This window comes from Mobula hypostoma, chromosome 21, assembly GCF_963921235.1.
Source record: "Mobula hypostoma chromosome 21, sMobHyp1.1, whole genome shotgun sequence".
In the NCBI taxonomy this organism is placed as follows: domain Eukaryota; kingdom Metazoa; phylum Chordata; class Chondrichthyes; order Myliobatiformes; family Myliobatidae; genus Mobula; species Mobula hypostoma.
In genome coordinates this window covers 49,914,910-49,930,093 of record NC_086117.1, presented here as the reverse complement: position 1 = coordinate 49,930,093, position 15,184 = coordinate 49,914,910, and the positions used below count along the sequence as shown (strand labels likewise).

General features: G+C 38.6%; 1 protein-coding gene across 6 annotated transcripts in view; it reads left to right on the top strand.

Moving 5' to 3' along the window:
• The first annotated feature begins 605 nt into the window (after nt 1–605).
• LOC134359998 (histone-lysine N-methyltransferase EHMT1-like) overlaps nt 606–15,184 on the top strand; it is a 202,045-nt gene continuing 187,466 nt past the window's right edge. For 3 of the 6 annotated variants that reach the window (XM_063073969.1, XM_063073965.1, XM_063073964.1), the window contains exon 1: nt 631–674. In XM_063073969.1, the coding sequence (XP_062930039.1) occupies nt 654–674 (21 nt within the window). In that variant the 5' untranslated portion in view covers nt 631–653. Of the gene's footprint in view, nt 675–756; nt 1,165–3,004; nt 3,035–10,196; nt 10,370–15,184 lie in introns of those variants that run through there. The other 3 variants (XM_063073967.1, XM_063073968.1, XM_063073966.1) reach the window with 3 other exon arrangements.

Sequence of the window (15,184 nt, the reverse complement as noted above, 5' to 3'; positions counted from 1 at the left end):
GACTGTTTCCATGGTTCCTGCCTGACCTGCTGAGTTCCTCTAGTATTTTGTGTAAGTCCATTATCTGCACTGATTTTGTTTGTTGCGTATGCTGGAAGAATTGCTCCGAAGATAACTGTTATGAACTAATACACTGTTTTACAGTACTGTAGTACTATTGGCAATGTTCTAATTTGTTCTATATTTCATTTAAATACATAATTTGTTGCTCAGTTTGTCTTTTTATACCTTTTTAACTATTTCATAGAAGTTCAACTAATTGGGGCAGCTGCTTAGTTGGGCCAAACTGTACTGTTGCTGATGTACTGTATCCCAATTAACTGGATTCGACTGTACTTTATGTGCATGCTGTCAACTGTGAGATCTTCGATGTATGTCCACCCCGAAGAAGTGTTTATGTGCATGCTGTAATTTGGAGTGTTGGGGGGGTGGGACTGCATTCTTTTCAATGGAAGGGTGTGCAACAGCCACTCAAACACATACAAGGGCGTGGGGGGGGGGGTTGATTTCAGTGCTTTGCAATACCTGAGTGTGCAACAGCCAGCGACGGATAGGCGCGCACTCCCTCTCTCACACACACGCGAGCAAAGAGCCCCGGCTCTCGGGGTGACGTCACGCGGCGGGCGCTGCGTCAGCTGCGCGCAGCCTGAGCCATGGCTTCGCCGGATCCTGAGGTAACGAGCAACTTTTCCCTCTCACCCTGCACCCTTTCCCCTCACCCCCGCCCCCACTTACAAACGCCGCCGCCGGGTATTTTCCTATGGGGCGGAGGCCCCGGGCTCGGAGTGCGCCGCCTCGTAGCTGGGAAATACCAGCCGGCAGATCGGGTTTTGTTTTAATTAAAAGTTGGCGCTTTGTGTGTCTGTGTGCGCGTAAAAAAATAGGCTGAGGGGGTGGCCTGTTGGCCGGAGGCGGCGGCCCTGTACCCTGAATAACGAATACGTACTCGGCGTATGCGGACACGCAGCGCAACCGACAGGCTGGGTCCGGGGCGGTGGTTAATAGAGGGAACGCAAGTCTGACTCCAATGTCGAGGCGCCTGAGGAGATTTTTGTTTGGGTAGGCGACTGGGAAGCGTGTAGGTGGAGAAAGAGAGCATTCGTTAAAAAAAAAATGCATAAATACCTCATCACTAAGTGAGAAGTGTGCGTTCTTGCCTCTGAGGTATGAGTCTGCCCGATAGTTGCCATCACATTGAGAGGAAAGGTGATGATTTTTGTGTGGGGGCGGGTGGTTGGTGGGGAAGCGGAACATGGAGGAAGGAAGGATGGATGGACACCTTTCCCAATGGTCAACAAGAAACCTCTACGAAATTCATTTCTGCACGCTGAAATAGTGGTCTATTGCCCAGTCCGCGCATTGCTGTACTTTTTGTAGTTTTATTTGTTTACACTATGGCGATTAATGTGTAAAAGAATTTTTTTCCCCAAAACCAGCTTTTTCCTCCAATCTAGATGAAAAGACGTTTTTTTTTGTTGTTGGGCTGTGCTCAGTCTGGAGTGGATTAGCTCTCTTGAGATGTCCAAGATTGTTTTTCATAATCTAGTGGTACATTAAATTGGTTTAAGGTGTGCTGTGATCTGCTCTATTGAGTTCTCAAGTCTGCTTGAATAGCTTATTGTATTGCAAGTGGACGTCAGAGTAAATTTTACCAACATGACATGTTATAGATCTTGTGTTTGCTTGTTATAAATTGATGATCTTCAGTACTGAATTTCCTTTGAGCTTTTGCCCATTTGACAATAGTTATAAGAATGAATTTAGGAGGAGATCCATGTACCTGATTCTGGGGTTTTAGCACCTTGCCTTTTAATCCTTTTATTCTTAGGTTTGTTTTCTTGTTCATGCCAAAATGTTTTTTTTCAGCAATTCACTTTCTTGTCATTAATCAGTCTAAAGTAGAGGACCTTTGCAATATGGTATAGCATTGGATTCTGATGCTGGATCAGGAAATTACATTTTTTGGTGATGGTTAAACAGTTGTTGAGCCAGGAACATTTGTATTTCACATAGAATTTACTTCCCTTTTGACTGCTTACAAATTTGTTAAAGTTTGCATTCTTAATCTGCATAAAAATGCAGCACTTTATAGTTTTTTAGCATGGTGAACCATTAGAATCTTAAGTTGTACTGCAAGAAAATGGCAAAGTGGTAAAAATATTTTTACAAAATATTATTTTTGATATTCATATAGGATAAAGATCGGACAAAGCAAGATTGTTGAAGTCTCATTTTATCGTTACTGATTTTTGACTGAGTCCTTCAACTGATAGAAACAAATCATCAAAACTGATAAAGATGTCAATTATTTCTGTAGCTATAATTGGGTTTACTTATGAAAATTGGTAGTAACTGGGAGTCAGCTGACATACATTTGGACATTAATACATATTTGTGTTTCATCTTCATCCACTCTTTTTGAGTAACCAGAGGAATTTATTTTTCAGAACTGGAAAAAAAAGGATATATTGGCTTGGGCGTGTAGCATTGTACTTTTGGTAATGTTGAGCCTTTCTTTTATGTTGTCAGTTAAGTGCTATCTAGGTTAAGTTTTAAGTGTTTCTGAGTGAATTGGAGTTGGCTTTCTGTTAATATAGGTGACTTATTGATGGCTATATGAATGTGCACAGTGACAAGTATTATTTTTTGGGATTACTCAGGACTAGAATTTAACATAGAAGATCTTGTTGAAGGCCAGGCCACTACTGTGCCTTTTAAACTGGTAACCCTATCCAGTGGACAAATTTTAGCTGCTGATGCAGGATTAGAGATGATCTTTTACCTATGTAACAGAACCTCAATTGTTTTGAGTAATTTACTGACATCCAACCATTTCAACTGGTTTACTCAACCAAGTGAACAACTGAGTGACCATTGTTTCAGGCAATTGTCTAATTTTTTTTCCAGTTGAGTCTGTAGAGTAAAAGATTCTTAAAATAAGCTTGGGTGCTCTAAAGTAATGTATAATTTTTCTTTTACATGTACAGGAACAAAGAGAACAATGTAGCTGTACTTAGTTATGGAAGAAAACCTGGTAACTAGATAAATTATGGATTAACACGTGTGAATTTGTGTTCATTTTCACTATTATTTAGGGCTTTAGCAGTTTCATTTTTTTCTGAATTCTAATATAGAAGTAAACTTTATTATGTCATTTGCCTGCACCTTGGCCTTTGAGGTGCCATTGATCTTTCTCTGTACGTGAGCTAAAACTGTAAATGAAGTACGTCTGTAGATTCTTCATTGTTTTTGCTTTGTTTAAATGGTGCTTCTACTTAATCTGTTGCACCACATTCATTGATGATGTCCAATTTGTATTTGCACTGAATTCAGTTACTATTCTGTATTCAAATGCTGATACAGGGTATTTAATATCAACATTGGACCAGATGATTTTAGCAGTGAATTAACATGGTTTATCTTGGTAGGACGAGAGATCTGAATAAGTGTTGGGTTTCAAAATTGAATGAAGCATTGTAGTGCAAATATACAAACTATTAAGATCTTCATTTACAATTAAATTTTCATTTGTTAAATTAACTGAAAAATTTTGGACTTAAAATCCTGAATTTGTTGATATTAAATCAATTAAAGATGCTTTAAAAAAAAGATTCAAAATAGTGCAGTGTATTAGATTCCAAATGGCAGGCCTTCATGTCTGCCAGCAGCTTGGACCATGAAATGGCTGAATCTGCAGTGAATTTATATCCAATGAGCATGCTCAGAATGCTGTAACTGAACCAATAGGGGGGGTTGAAGAGTTGGCTTATACACTGTATTTAGATGTAGTTGATCAAACACAACTAGAAAAGTATTATCATTAGTTGAGTAATTTGAACTTACTTCTTTCCAAAATCTTCACCTGCTGTGGTTGCAATGTTCTAGTGAGTTTTAGGTGTATTCTTCTGGTAACTTAATAGATTGGTGAAGTGGGACAATGCCAGCCTTTTAGTCGCTATTAATTCAAGTTTCTATAAGGCATATAGTGTACTTTGTTGCACCATTTCAAAATGTTAAATTGTTGAGAATTTGTGTGAAATATAGTTGTCTCTTGCAACTCATCACCATCTATTGAAGACATGATTGTATCTACTGAATATAATGGGTGAAATAAACTTTCTACCAAGATGTTGTCATTTAAGATGAAGCGCATTTATCCATTTTGCTGAAACACATTTGCCAATAGTTCTGCGAACATACATTGTACAGATTGGCAAAATGGATGGAGAATGTGATCCAAAATGACACTTTGAACAGTAGCTTGATAAACAATGTGTAATGAATGATTTTTGTGTAATCTAGGACTTCAGTGTTTCTTGGTCAAAGACAAACTATATTGGCGAGAAAACCATTAAATATGGCTTCAGAAATTGAATGATAATTTTTATTGTAGGTTGATATGAACATTCTTAAACAATAATTAATTTTATAAGCTGTACGAGAAATGGACTATGAATACCACTTTATTGAAAAGTCGCAAAACTATTGGCTGAAGGGCAAACAATGAAATTTAGCATTTAGATTTTTTAATATATTTATAAGATATGTCTATAAAGCTGAAGTTGTCAGAATTTTACCTGATTAAGACTCCAGTTTGTTCAAATCTATTAAGTTTTTCTTTCAGGTTGAGTATTATTAGTTCATTAGTCTCAATTGTCATGTCTTCCATTAAAGTTGATGTTTCTGTTTTATTTCATTAAAGATAAGTTAAAGTTTTAAAAATAAAAAACATTTTGGTGTTTAGCAACATCCTTGTGAACAGATTTGTTGTTTTTTTTAGCAAAAGATATTGTTGGGGAAATCCATATACTTAGGAAACTTTGATTTACTTGATTTGTACAGTAGGATTACTGGATTTGTGGGAAGCACTTTCAAAATCAGAATGATAACCTGGTGTTGTTTGTGGTCATTCATAATTTGTATTCTTGGTTGATAGATTATGGGTGTTGTATAGTTGCTTTGATCAAAATACTTAACCAGTAACAAACAGGAGATCATTTAGCCTTTGGTGTCCTTGCTCATTCTAAGCAGCACAATTTCATTAGTCTCGCTTCCCCTGTAGCCCTACAGTTTACTCTCTCCTAAATGGTCAGCAGCCCCCCCCCCGCCCCCGTTAAATCTTCTGGCATTTAAAGGAGCCATGTAATCTATCAGTACATCTTTGGAACACGGGAGGAAACTGGACATATGACTGCATAACCATAAAATTCCGCAATGAGAGAATGTGCAAACTGAACCATGTAGTATTTGCTTGAAACAGGTATCTTTAAATTTTAAGTATCTATGTACGTGATAGGGAATTGTCTGTTGTTAAGTTTTATTCATAACTGGCATATCAGTTTTGAATATTCTGTACAATAATATGGAATTTTTTCTAGATTTAACAACCATATTGCAGCATTGAGCAATATTTTACTGTTTTCAGCTAGTTTATTTATTTTTATTTTATTTTAGAGATACAGTGTGGAATAGGTTCTTTCTGGGTCTTCAAATTGCGCTGCCCAGCAATTCCTAACAACTCCTTATTTAAGTGCAAAATCCAAAAGCACTATGAGTAAGACATTATTGAAATGCATTTCACTTCTATGAACATATGAAAACCAAAGCAAGGTTAAAAATTAATTAAAAGTGTGCAAAAACAACAATTGAAGGAAAGCAATGACAACAAGACATCTCAACAATGAGCTTTGATATCAAATCAGACTGTTTCAGATGCTTATTTACAGTGACCAATTAATCTACTAACCGTTATATCTTTGGACTGCGGGAGGAAATTGGAGTACCTGTAGAAAACCTATGCATTCCACAGAAGATGCCAGGACTGAACTCCAAGCTATAATAGTGTTGTACTAACTGCTATGCTACCATGGCACCCATTTTTGCTATATTTAAATGCCTACCAAAGAACATTTAGGTTTAGATTTTGGACTGTTTACAGTGAAAAATGGTTTATTGGCAACTTTTGTTAGTGGGGCAAATACTTTATATCTTCAAAGATCAAATATGAATCGCTTGTTTTCAATTCAGTGTTGAGGAATTGTTTTTGTGCTTTACACTTGGCATCTGTTTTTCAGTTTTAGAACTAAGCATCTGAAGGAGTCTGATTTGATATCAGAACTCATTGCTGAGATGTCTTGCTGTCCTTGCTTCCCTTCATTTTTTGCGCACTTCTAAATTTCACCTTGCTTTGGTTTTCATAATTTTGATTTAAATGAACTGTATTTAAATAATATCTTGCTTATAGTGCTTTTGGATGTATCAACCTAGGAATAGTGTTTATGTTTGCAGCAGCTTGGAATACAAAATGGCTGTACCTACAGTGAAGTTATCTCAAAAAAGTATACTTGTAAACACCATCTCAACCAACAGGGGGAGTTATACTGGAGCTGCATATGAAGAAAGAATAAAAATGTCCTGTTAATCATATACTACAAGTTTTTTTTAAGAAGTCAGTGCAGAATATAGACTCTGACATTTGGAGTATAATACTCAATTTGCTTTTAGTGCAGTAGAAGTTAGCCTTGGTCATTTATCTAATCTTCTGGAAGAGGGAACGTATAGGAAGTTTTTAAGAGAAAAGTCAGTGATAGTGCAGGGTGGCAAAATGATAACCAGAGTTTTATTGGGAGGGGATAGTGCATAAAAAACATGAAAAGAATTGGATTTAGATCAAGAAACATAGAAATAGACAATATTGAAGGTTCCAACTGAATGCTTGCAATGTTTGTTGCAAAATACATGAATTAGTGGCACAAAACAGAAATTAATGTTTACAATCTAATAATCGTAGTGACCAGATTGGTAAATTAAATAATTTTGTATACTGACTTTCAGAAATGAAGCAAAATGGAAATCGTGGTGTGATAGCCCAGTACTAAAGAATGGCATGAATGTATTAGAGAGGGAGGGTCTTAACTTGGGAAATGAAAAAGTGAATGAGACTTCTTGGAACTAAGAAATGATAAAAGATAGAAATGCATGGTATAAATCAGGAAATAGACGGAGCACATACCTGGGTCATTATAATCGCAAAGACTGGTTATAGACCTGGTAAACTAAATTGGCAATGATAATGTGAAGGAGAACTTGGTAGAGAATATAGAGGAATAACAGAAATTCCCTTTCTTTTAAGAACAATATGTCGAAGAGCCAACAATTTCAGATCAGTACTGTGGAAAGAGAAATTGTTAATTAGTGATCCACTAGTTAAGGGGCTTTCAGGGAACAATGGAAGAACTTTAGGTAAAATTTGAAGATAATTTGGTTCAATCTGAAATCAGTCTTAAATCTAAATAAATGAAATTATAAAATCATGAAGTTGTGAGTTGGCTGAGGTAGGTGAGAAACCTTATTAAAAGATTGGATAATAAGCAAGCAAAGGAAAACAATATTTAAATTTACATATATTCTCTTTATACAGCAACAAAATAAACACAGGAAATGTTGTGTTGCCTTGGCTGTCATGAAGCTAACAATAGTATTAGGTCAAAAGAAAAGGCTTTTATTGCCAATAAAGTAGTGAGGCTGAGGATTGGGGAAATTTCAATTTTTAACCAAGAAGAATCAAAGCATCAAAAAGGAAGGAGAAAGCAAACTACCAGTGTATTGAAAACCATAAACATAAAAATGAAAACTTAAAATCAAAAACAAATGATAAACAAAAGTTCAGAAGGAGAATGTGATTCCTGCACTGGGAGCCACCTCAGTTCTTCTGAGTTATTTGAGGTGAATATAGAGTTTCCTTTTGAACTGAGCTGGAAAAATTATATTGAGAAATAAAGAAAGGGCAGATAAGTATTTGTTTGTTTTTGTTGAAGGAGACACATCAGACCTCTTGGAATGAGGAGTCAAAGAAATTAACCTTATCAAGTTTCCCCCAAAATAATTTTTGTCTAGGACTGAAAGGCAAAAAAATCCCAGAGCTTTATAATCTGCAATCTCGGATTTTGAAAGAAGTGGTAGTGGATGTACACTGATTGTAGTCATAAAATTCAAATTCTAGAATGGTTTCCAGAATGGAACATAGAAAGGAGTAAAAGAGAAAATAGAGATTATAGATTAGTTAGTCTGACATGAACAGTAGAGAAAATGCTGAAATTTGTCATTTGAGGAACTGATACTGGCACTTGAAAATAATAGACTTGGATAGAATCAACATACAATTATGGAAGAGAAATCTATTTGATAAATTGGCAAGAGATTTTAGGGGTTGTAACAACAGAATATATATGGGTGAACCAGTTGATGTATATCTGGACATTATGAAGGCCTTTGACAAACTCAGATTATTAAACAAAATTATGTCAGTTGGTATTGGGGGTAATTACTATTGTAGATTAAGGATTGGTTAATGGGTAAACATGGGAAATAAACATGTGTTTTTTAAATGGGGAGAAGATAACTCGTGGGATGTTATGGCAATCAATGCTGGAGCCTAGAGTGTTCACAAACTCTTATCAATGATTTGTTTGAAGAGACCTGAGTAGTGTGTCTTTGCTAATATACAATGCTGGGTGGCAGCATGGTTTGTGAGAAGGTTGTGGAGGCATATCAAGAAGGTTAAATGAATGGGTAAAGACATGGAATATAATGTAGAAAAATGAGGTCATTCACTTTGTAAAAATAGAATTTTAAAGAATGCAAGTTTGAAAGTTGTTCAGAGAAACTGGGTTGTCCTTAAATGAATTGCTGAAAGCTAATTTGCAGATTCAGTAAACAATTAGGAAGGCAGCTACTATTTATTGCAAGAGAATTTGCAGAAAAGAACACAGATGTCATGCTTCAACATCAAAGGCCCTAGTGACATTGAATCTTGAATATCACTTGTAGGAGCTGGTCACTCTTGAGGAAGGATATAATTTTGATTGAGGATATATATTAAAGATTAAGCAAAATGATTGCTGCAGTGGTGGGTTTGTCATATGGAACGGTTAAGCAAGCTAAGTATTCCTTCCTAAGTTCAGTTGAATGAGAGAGATTCCTATCTAAATGTACACAATTCTAAAGGGTCTTAACGAAATAGATACGGTAAACTGCAGATGCTGGAGATCTCGAACAACACAATGCTGGAGGAACTTGGCATATCAGGCAGCAGCATCCAAAGAAGGAAATGGACATTTGACAGGCAACATCTAAAGTTGGAAATAAACAATGAATGTTTCAAGTCATGACGCTTCATTCCGACTGGAAAGAAAGAAAGGAATAACTAGTACAGAAAGGTGGGAGGAAGGAGTGTTTTTAGAAAAAAGTAGATGTGGGATGATGCCTTCCTAGCTTAAAATTTCTGAAAGTAGAAGTGACAGTATATTGTATATCTTGAAGGATTCTAGGTTAGTCTGGGCATGTGACACTGAGGCAGAAGATCAGCTGCACAGTAATTGAATGGTCGAGTATATAAGAGGAAACAAATAGCCTCATTCTGCTATTATGTTTTGTAATTTGGATATTGTGATCTAAATGTTCCTAGAAGAGCTGTCTTGTCATAACTTAAATTTGTAAAATAGTGTGGTGTTCAAATGAACTCTTCAAATTGGGGCCTGAATTAAAATGATAATGGGAAGAATATGAATGGTTAACGTGTTTCAGAATTTTAGACAGCTAATCTCAAATGAACATTTATGTATGACTTTTATGTATGTGTAATTTCCTTTAGGTTTAGGAAATAGAGGCAAGAGTAAATTGATACATGAAATGGAAAACTGAATGATGAAACTAAACACCCAGGCAGATATATTTTCAATGGCTTACAGAAATTGTTCATCCACAAATTTCTTAAAATTCTTTTGCAGATGTTTTGTATATTATAAACTCAGTTAACGTTGTCCATTGAATTAATGAATGATAGTCATGGTCCTCAAAGCATGGTAGTTTATTGGAAACATCTTGGAGTTTACAACTTTGAATATGATTATCCAACTAAACAACAAAATGGTTACAAAGAGAAAATGCTAGAAGGACTCAGTAGGCCCTTGGTCTAAATTATTAACTTGGTTATATTTTACCTAACTATATTTGAATAAACTGTAGTGATAGCTTTGGTAACTCATGCATTGTATGTTACATTATTGCTGCCTTATAAATATAATCCAAAGCAAAAATGAGTTGTTATGCCTGCAGTATGAATGTGTTTATAAATATTCAAGCTTTCATATCTTAGCTCATTTGATAGCTGAAATAAATTTTTTTGTGTTTTTTAGATATTTGAAATTTGATAGACTACTAAACAGCAGAAACTTCCCCTTCCTGAAGTCCACAATCAATTCCTTGGTTTTGCTGACGTTGAGTGTGAGATTGTTGTGATACCATTCAATCAGTTGATCTATCTCACTCCTATACGCCTCCTCATTAACTTCTGAGATTTTAATGACATGTGAGTTATAATTCAGTTGCTTGTGTTGTATGTGCAGTATCGTAGTTATTTTGTGCTGTACTCAACTTCCAAAATTCAGTTTAATTGAAATCAATAAAACTCCAATTTTCATAGCTTCCAATGTATTGTGTGATTGACCCAGGCAGCCTAAGATAACTTCTGGGCCTGTAATTCGCAATTATACTCATGAAGCTTTTAGATTTTCCCATCATTGTTTTCTGTGAAACTGGTATCAGCATCTGATTATAAACGCAAACAAGAGGAATTCTGCAGATGCTGGAAATTCAAGCAACACACATCAAAGTTGCTGGTGAACGCAGCAGGCCAGGCAGCCTCTCTAGGAAAGAGGTACAGTCGATGTTTCAGGCCGAGACCCTTCGTCAGGACTAACCGGAAAGAAGAGCTTGTAAGAGATTTGAAAGTGGGAGGGGGAGATCCAAAATGATAGGAGAAGACAGGAGGGGGAAGGATGGAGCCAAGAGCTGGACAGGTGATTGGCAAAGGGGATATGACAGGATCGTGGGACAGGAGGCCCAGGGAGAAGGAACGGGGGAGGCGGGAGGAAAAACCCAGAGGATGGGCAAGAGGTATAGTCAGAGGGACAGAGGGAGAAAAAGGAGAGTAAGAGAAAGAATGTGTGTATAAAAATAAATAACGGATGGGGTACGAGGGGGAGGTGGGGTATTAGCGGAAGTTAGAGAAGTGGATGTTCATGCCATCAGGTTGGAGGCTACACAGACGGAATATAAGGTGTTGTTCCTCCAATCTGAGTGTGGCTTCATCTTTAGAGGAGGCCGTGGATAGACATATCAGAATGGGAATGGGACGTGGAATTAAAATGTGTGGCCACTGGGAGATCCTGTTTTCTCTGGCGGACAGAGCGTAGGTGTTCAGCGAAACGGTCTTCCAGTCTGCGTCGGGTCTCACCAATATATAGAAGGCCACATCGGGAGCACCGGACGCAGTATATCACCCCAGCCGACTCACAGGTGAAGTGTTGCCTCACCTGAAAGGACTGTCTGGGGCCCTGAACGGTGGTAAGGGAGGAAGTGTAAGGGCATGTGTAGCACTTGTTCTGCTTACAAGGATAAGTGCCAGGAGGGAGATCAGTGGGGAGAGATGGGGAGGACGAATGGACAAAGGAGTCACGTAGGGAGTGATCCCTGTGGAAAGTAGGGGGGCGGGGGAAAGATGTGCTTAGTGGTGGGATCCCGTTGGAGGTGGCAGAAGTTACGGAGAATAATATGTTGGACCCGGAGGCTGGTGAGGTGGTAGTTGAGGACTAGGGGACCCCTATTCCTAGTGGGGTGGTGGGAGGATGGAGTGAGCAGATGTGCGTGAAATGGGGGAGATGCATTTGAGAGCAGAGTTGATGGTGGAGGAAGGGAAGCCCCTTTCTTTAAAAAAGGAGGACATCTCCCTTGTCCTGGAATGCTCTCAACACATCTCCCCCATTTCACGCACATCTGCTAACTCTGCTCTCAAGCACATCTTTCCCTCCTCCTCTCCCCCCCCCGCTTTCCGCAGGGATCGCTCCCTACGCGACTCCCTTGTCCATTCGTCCCCCCCATCCCTCCCCACTGATCTTCCTCCTGGCACTTACCCTTGTAAACGGAACAAGTGCTACACATGCCCTTACATTTCCTCCCTTACCACCATTCAGGGCCCCAGACAGTCCTTCCAGGTGACGTGACACTTCACCTGTGAGTTGGCTGGGGTGATATACTGCGTCCGGTGCTCCTGATGTGGCGAGACCCGACGCAGACTGAGAGACCGTTTTGCTGAACACCTACGCTCTGTCCGCCAGAGAAAGCAGGATCTCCCGGTGGCCATACATTTTAATTCCACATCCCATTCCCATTCTGACATGTCTATCCACGGCCTCCTCTACTGTAAAGATGAAGCCACACTCAGGTTGGAGGAACAACACCTTATATTCCGTCTGGGTAGCCTCCAACCTGATGGCATGAACATTGACTTCTCTAACTTCTGCTAATACTTCACCTCTCCCTCATACCCCATCCGTTATTTATTTTTATGCACACATTCTTTCTCTCACTCTCCTTTTTCTCCCTCTGTCCCTCTGACTATACCTCTTGCCCATCCAATGGGTTCCCCCCTCCCCCTTTTCCTTTTCCCTGGGCCTCCTGTCCCATGATTCTCTCATATCCCTTTTGCTAATCAACTGTCCAGCTCTTGGCTCCATCCCTCCCCCTCCTGTCTTCTCCTATCATTTTGGATCTCCCCCTCCCCCTCCCACTTTCAAATCTCTTACTAACTCTTCCTTCAGTTAGTCCTGATGAAGGGTTTCGGCCTGAAACGTCGACTGTACCTCTTCCTGGAGATGCTGCCTGGCCTGCTGCGTTCACCAGCAACTTTGATGTGTGTTGCTCAGCATCTGATTAAATACATTTGTGCAGTTAAATATAGAAATTTGGAAATATGTCTGTTATATCTTAGATCTCCATATGTTGTGCTGTTGCAGTCTTCATAGAATGAATGGTTTAATGTGGACCTCAACTTTGTTATGCACCAATCATACTTCAAAACACTGCAAGAATTGCCCAAAATTGCACTTAGATATATAATTATTATTTAGTTTAAGGTTAATAGCTTGTACTGATTTCTGATGTCTCAGTCTGTATTTCACTAGTAGTATGCTGGATGTTGGAGAGTGTCAAGGGACAGAAGTGAGTGCAATTGCTATTACCAGGGAGATGGTGCTTGGGAAACTGAAAGGTCTGAAAGTAGCTAAGTCATCTGGACCGGATGGACAACATCCCAGGGTTCTAAAAGAGGTAGCTGAAAAGCTTCTGGAGGCATTAGTAATGACCTTACAAGAATCAGATTCTGGCAGCATTCCAGAGGAGTGGAAAATTGCAAATGTCACTACACTCTCCAAGAAGGGAATGAGATAGAAGAAGGGAAATTATACGCCAATTAGTCTGACCTCAGTGGTTGGGAAGATGTTGGGGCACAGGCCCAAAACAGAGGGCTGTCCATTTAGAACAGAGATGAGGAGGAATTTCTTTAGCCAGAGGGTGGTGAATCTGTGGAATTCATTGCCACGTACGACTGAGGGGGCCAAGTCATTGAATATATTTAAAGAGAGGGTTGTTACATTCTTGATTAGTCAGTGTGAAAACCTGTGAGTGAGAGAAAGAAGGAGAATATAACCATAAAACAATTACAGCACGGAAACAGGCCATCTCGGCCCTTCTAGTCCGTGCCGAGCTCTTACTCTCACCTAGTCCCACCGACCTGCACTCAGCCCATAACCTTCCATTCCTTTCCTGTCCATATAGCTATCCAATTTAACTTTAAATGACAACATTGAACCTGCCTCAGCCACTTCTGCTGGAAGCTCGTTCCACACAGCTATCACTCTCTGAGTAAAGAAGTTCCCCCTCATGTTACCCCTGAACTTTTGCACTTTAACTCTCAACTCATGTCCCCTTGTTTGAATCTTCCCCACTCTCAATGGGAAAAGCCTATCCAAGTGAACTCTATCTATCCCCCTTATAATTTTAAATACCTTTATCAAGTCCCCCCTCAACCTTCTACGCTCCAAATAATAAAGACCCAACTTGTTCAACCTTTCTGTGTAACTTAGGAGATGAAACCCAGGTAACAATGGGGTCAAGCGGGAAATGGATCAGCCACAATGAAATAATGGATCAGACTCAATGGGCCAAATGGCCTAATTCTACTCCTAATGTCTTATAGTCTTTTTATTGTGGTAAAGTATTTTGAAAATGCATTTAATTTGACTTAAATAAGTTAAGTGCATTTCACTTGTTTTCAGTTTTAAGTGTGGTTGAGTATTTAGTCCCCTGATAACATTCCTGTTGAATGTCATAGATCATCTGCAGAAGGCAGCTGATTTATCTCGAAGGGCCAATTTCTTTGAAGTTATTGCAAAGCACCTATAGATTAGGATATTTGCATTGTGTGCTTTTTATTTAGAATTCCTTTTTTTTTCAGTTTACTGGGATCTGGGCATTGCTGCCAAGGTTAGCATTTATTGCCTCAACTTACCTGCCACTTATTAGCACATGTCTACACTTTGCTGTGGAAAGGCATGGACTGGTTCATTTATTAATGAAGTTTGCAATCATCGTCCTCAATTCTGAATATATATTTGAAGGAAGGCTAATGCTTAAGTGTTTAAAGATGGTTCAATAACTCCGAGTGATGTATTGGGATTGAGCTTCTTCAATCAGAACCGTCTTTCTGTAAGCTATTCAAGCTATTGGTATGTTATCCCCTTGATGTCCTTTGACTCGAGGGAGAAAATTCCTGCCATCTTTGCCAAGACTGGGCTATGGGCCACCCCTGGGTAATGAATAGGTTCAATTTAACATGTGCATAAGTCGATTTACCCGAAGTCACTTATGGTAATCATACCTCTATAGTACTGTAGTGCATCATAAGCATATAAGACTGATATGAAAGAGCAATTACTAAAATTCTGAAAGAAAAGAGAGGAAACTGTTTTGCCTTTTGTAGGAATGTATAAATATATGCCAGACTTTAAAATTTAATATTTATTCATTGTATGTAGGGGGTATCAGTAAATTGGGGTTTGTAACTTGGGGATGGCCTGTGTTTGTGACTCCAGGCTCGCCAATCAGACTCTTTAATTTCTTTTCAAGGCACTTAATTACTGCATTACTGCTGTAATGAAATGAAAAGAATAAAGGAAGACAGATTGCCTGCCACTAAATGAGGCACTAAATTTGGAATAGCAAAATTGCTTCTAGCTTAGTAGACACTACAAAGTTCTCCTCACAAATATTGGGGAAGCCATCCAAT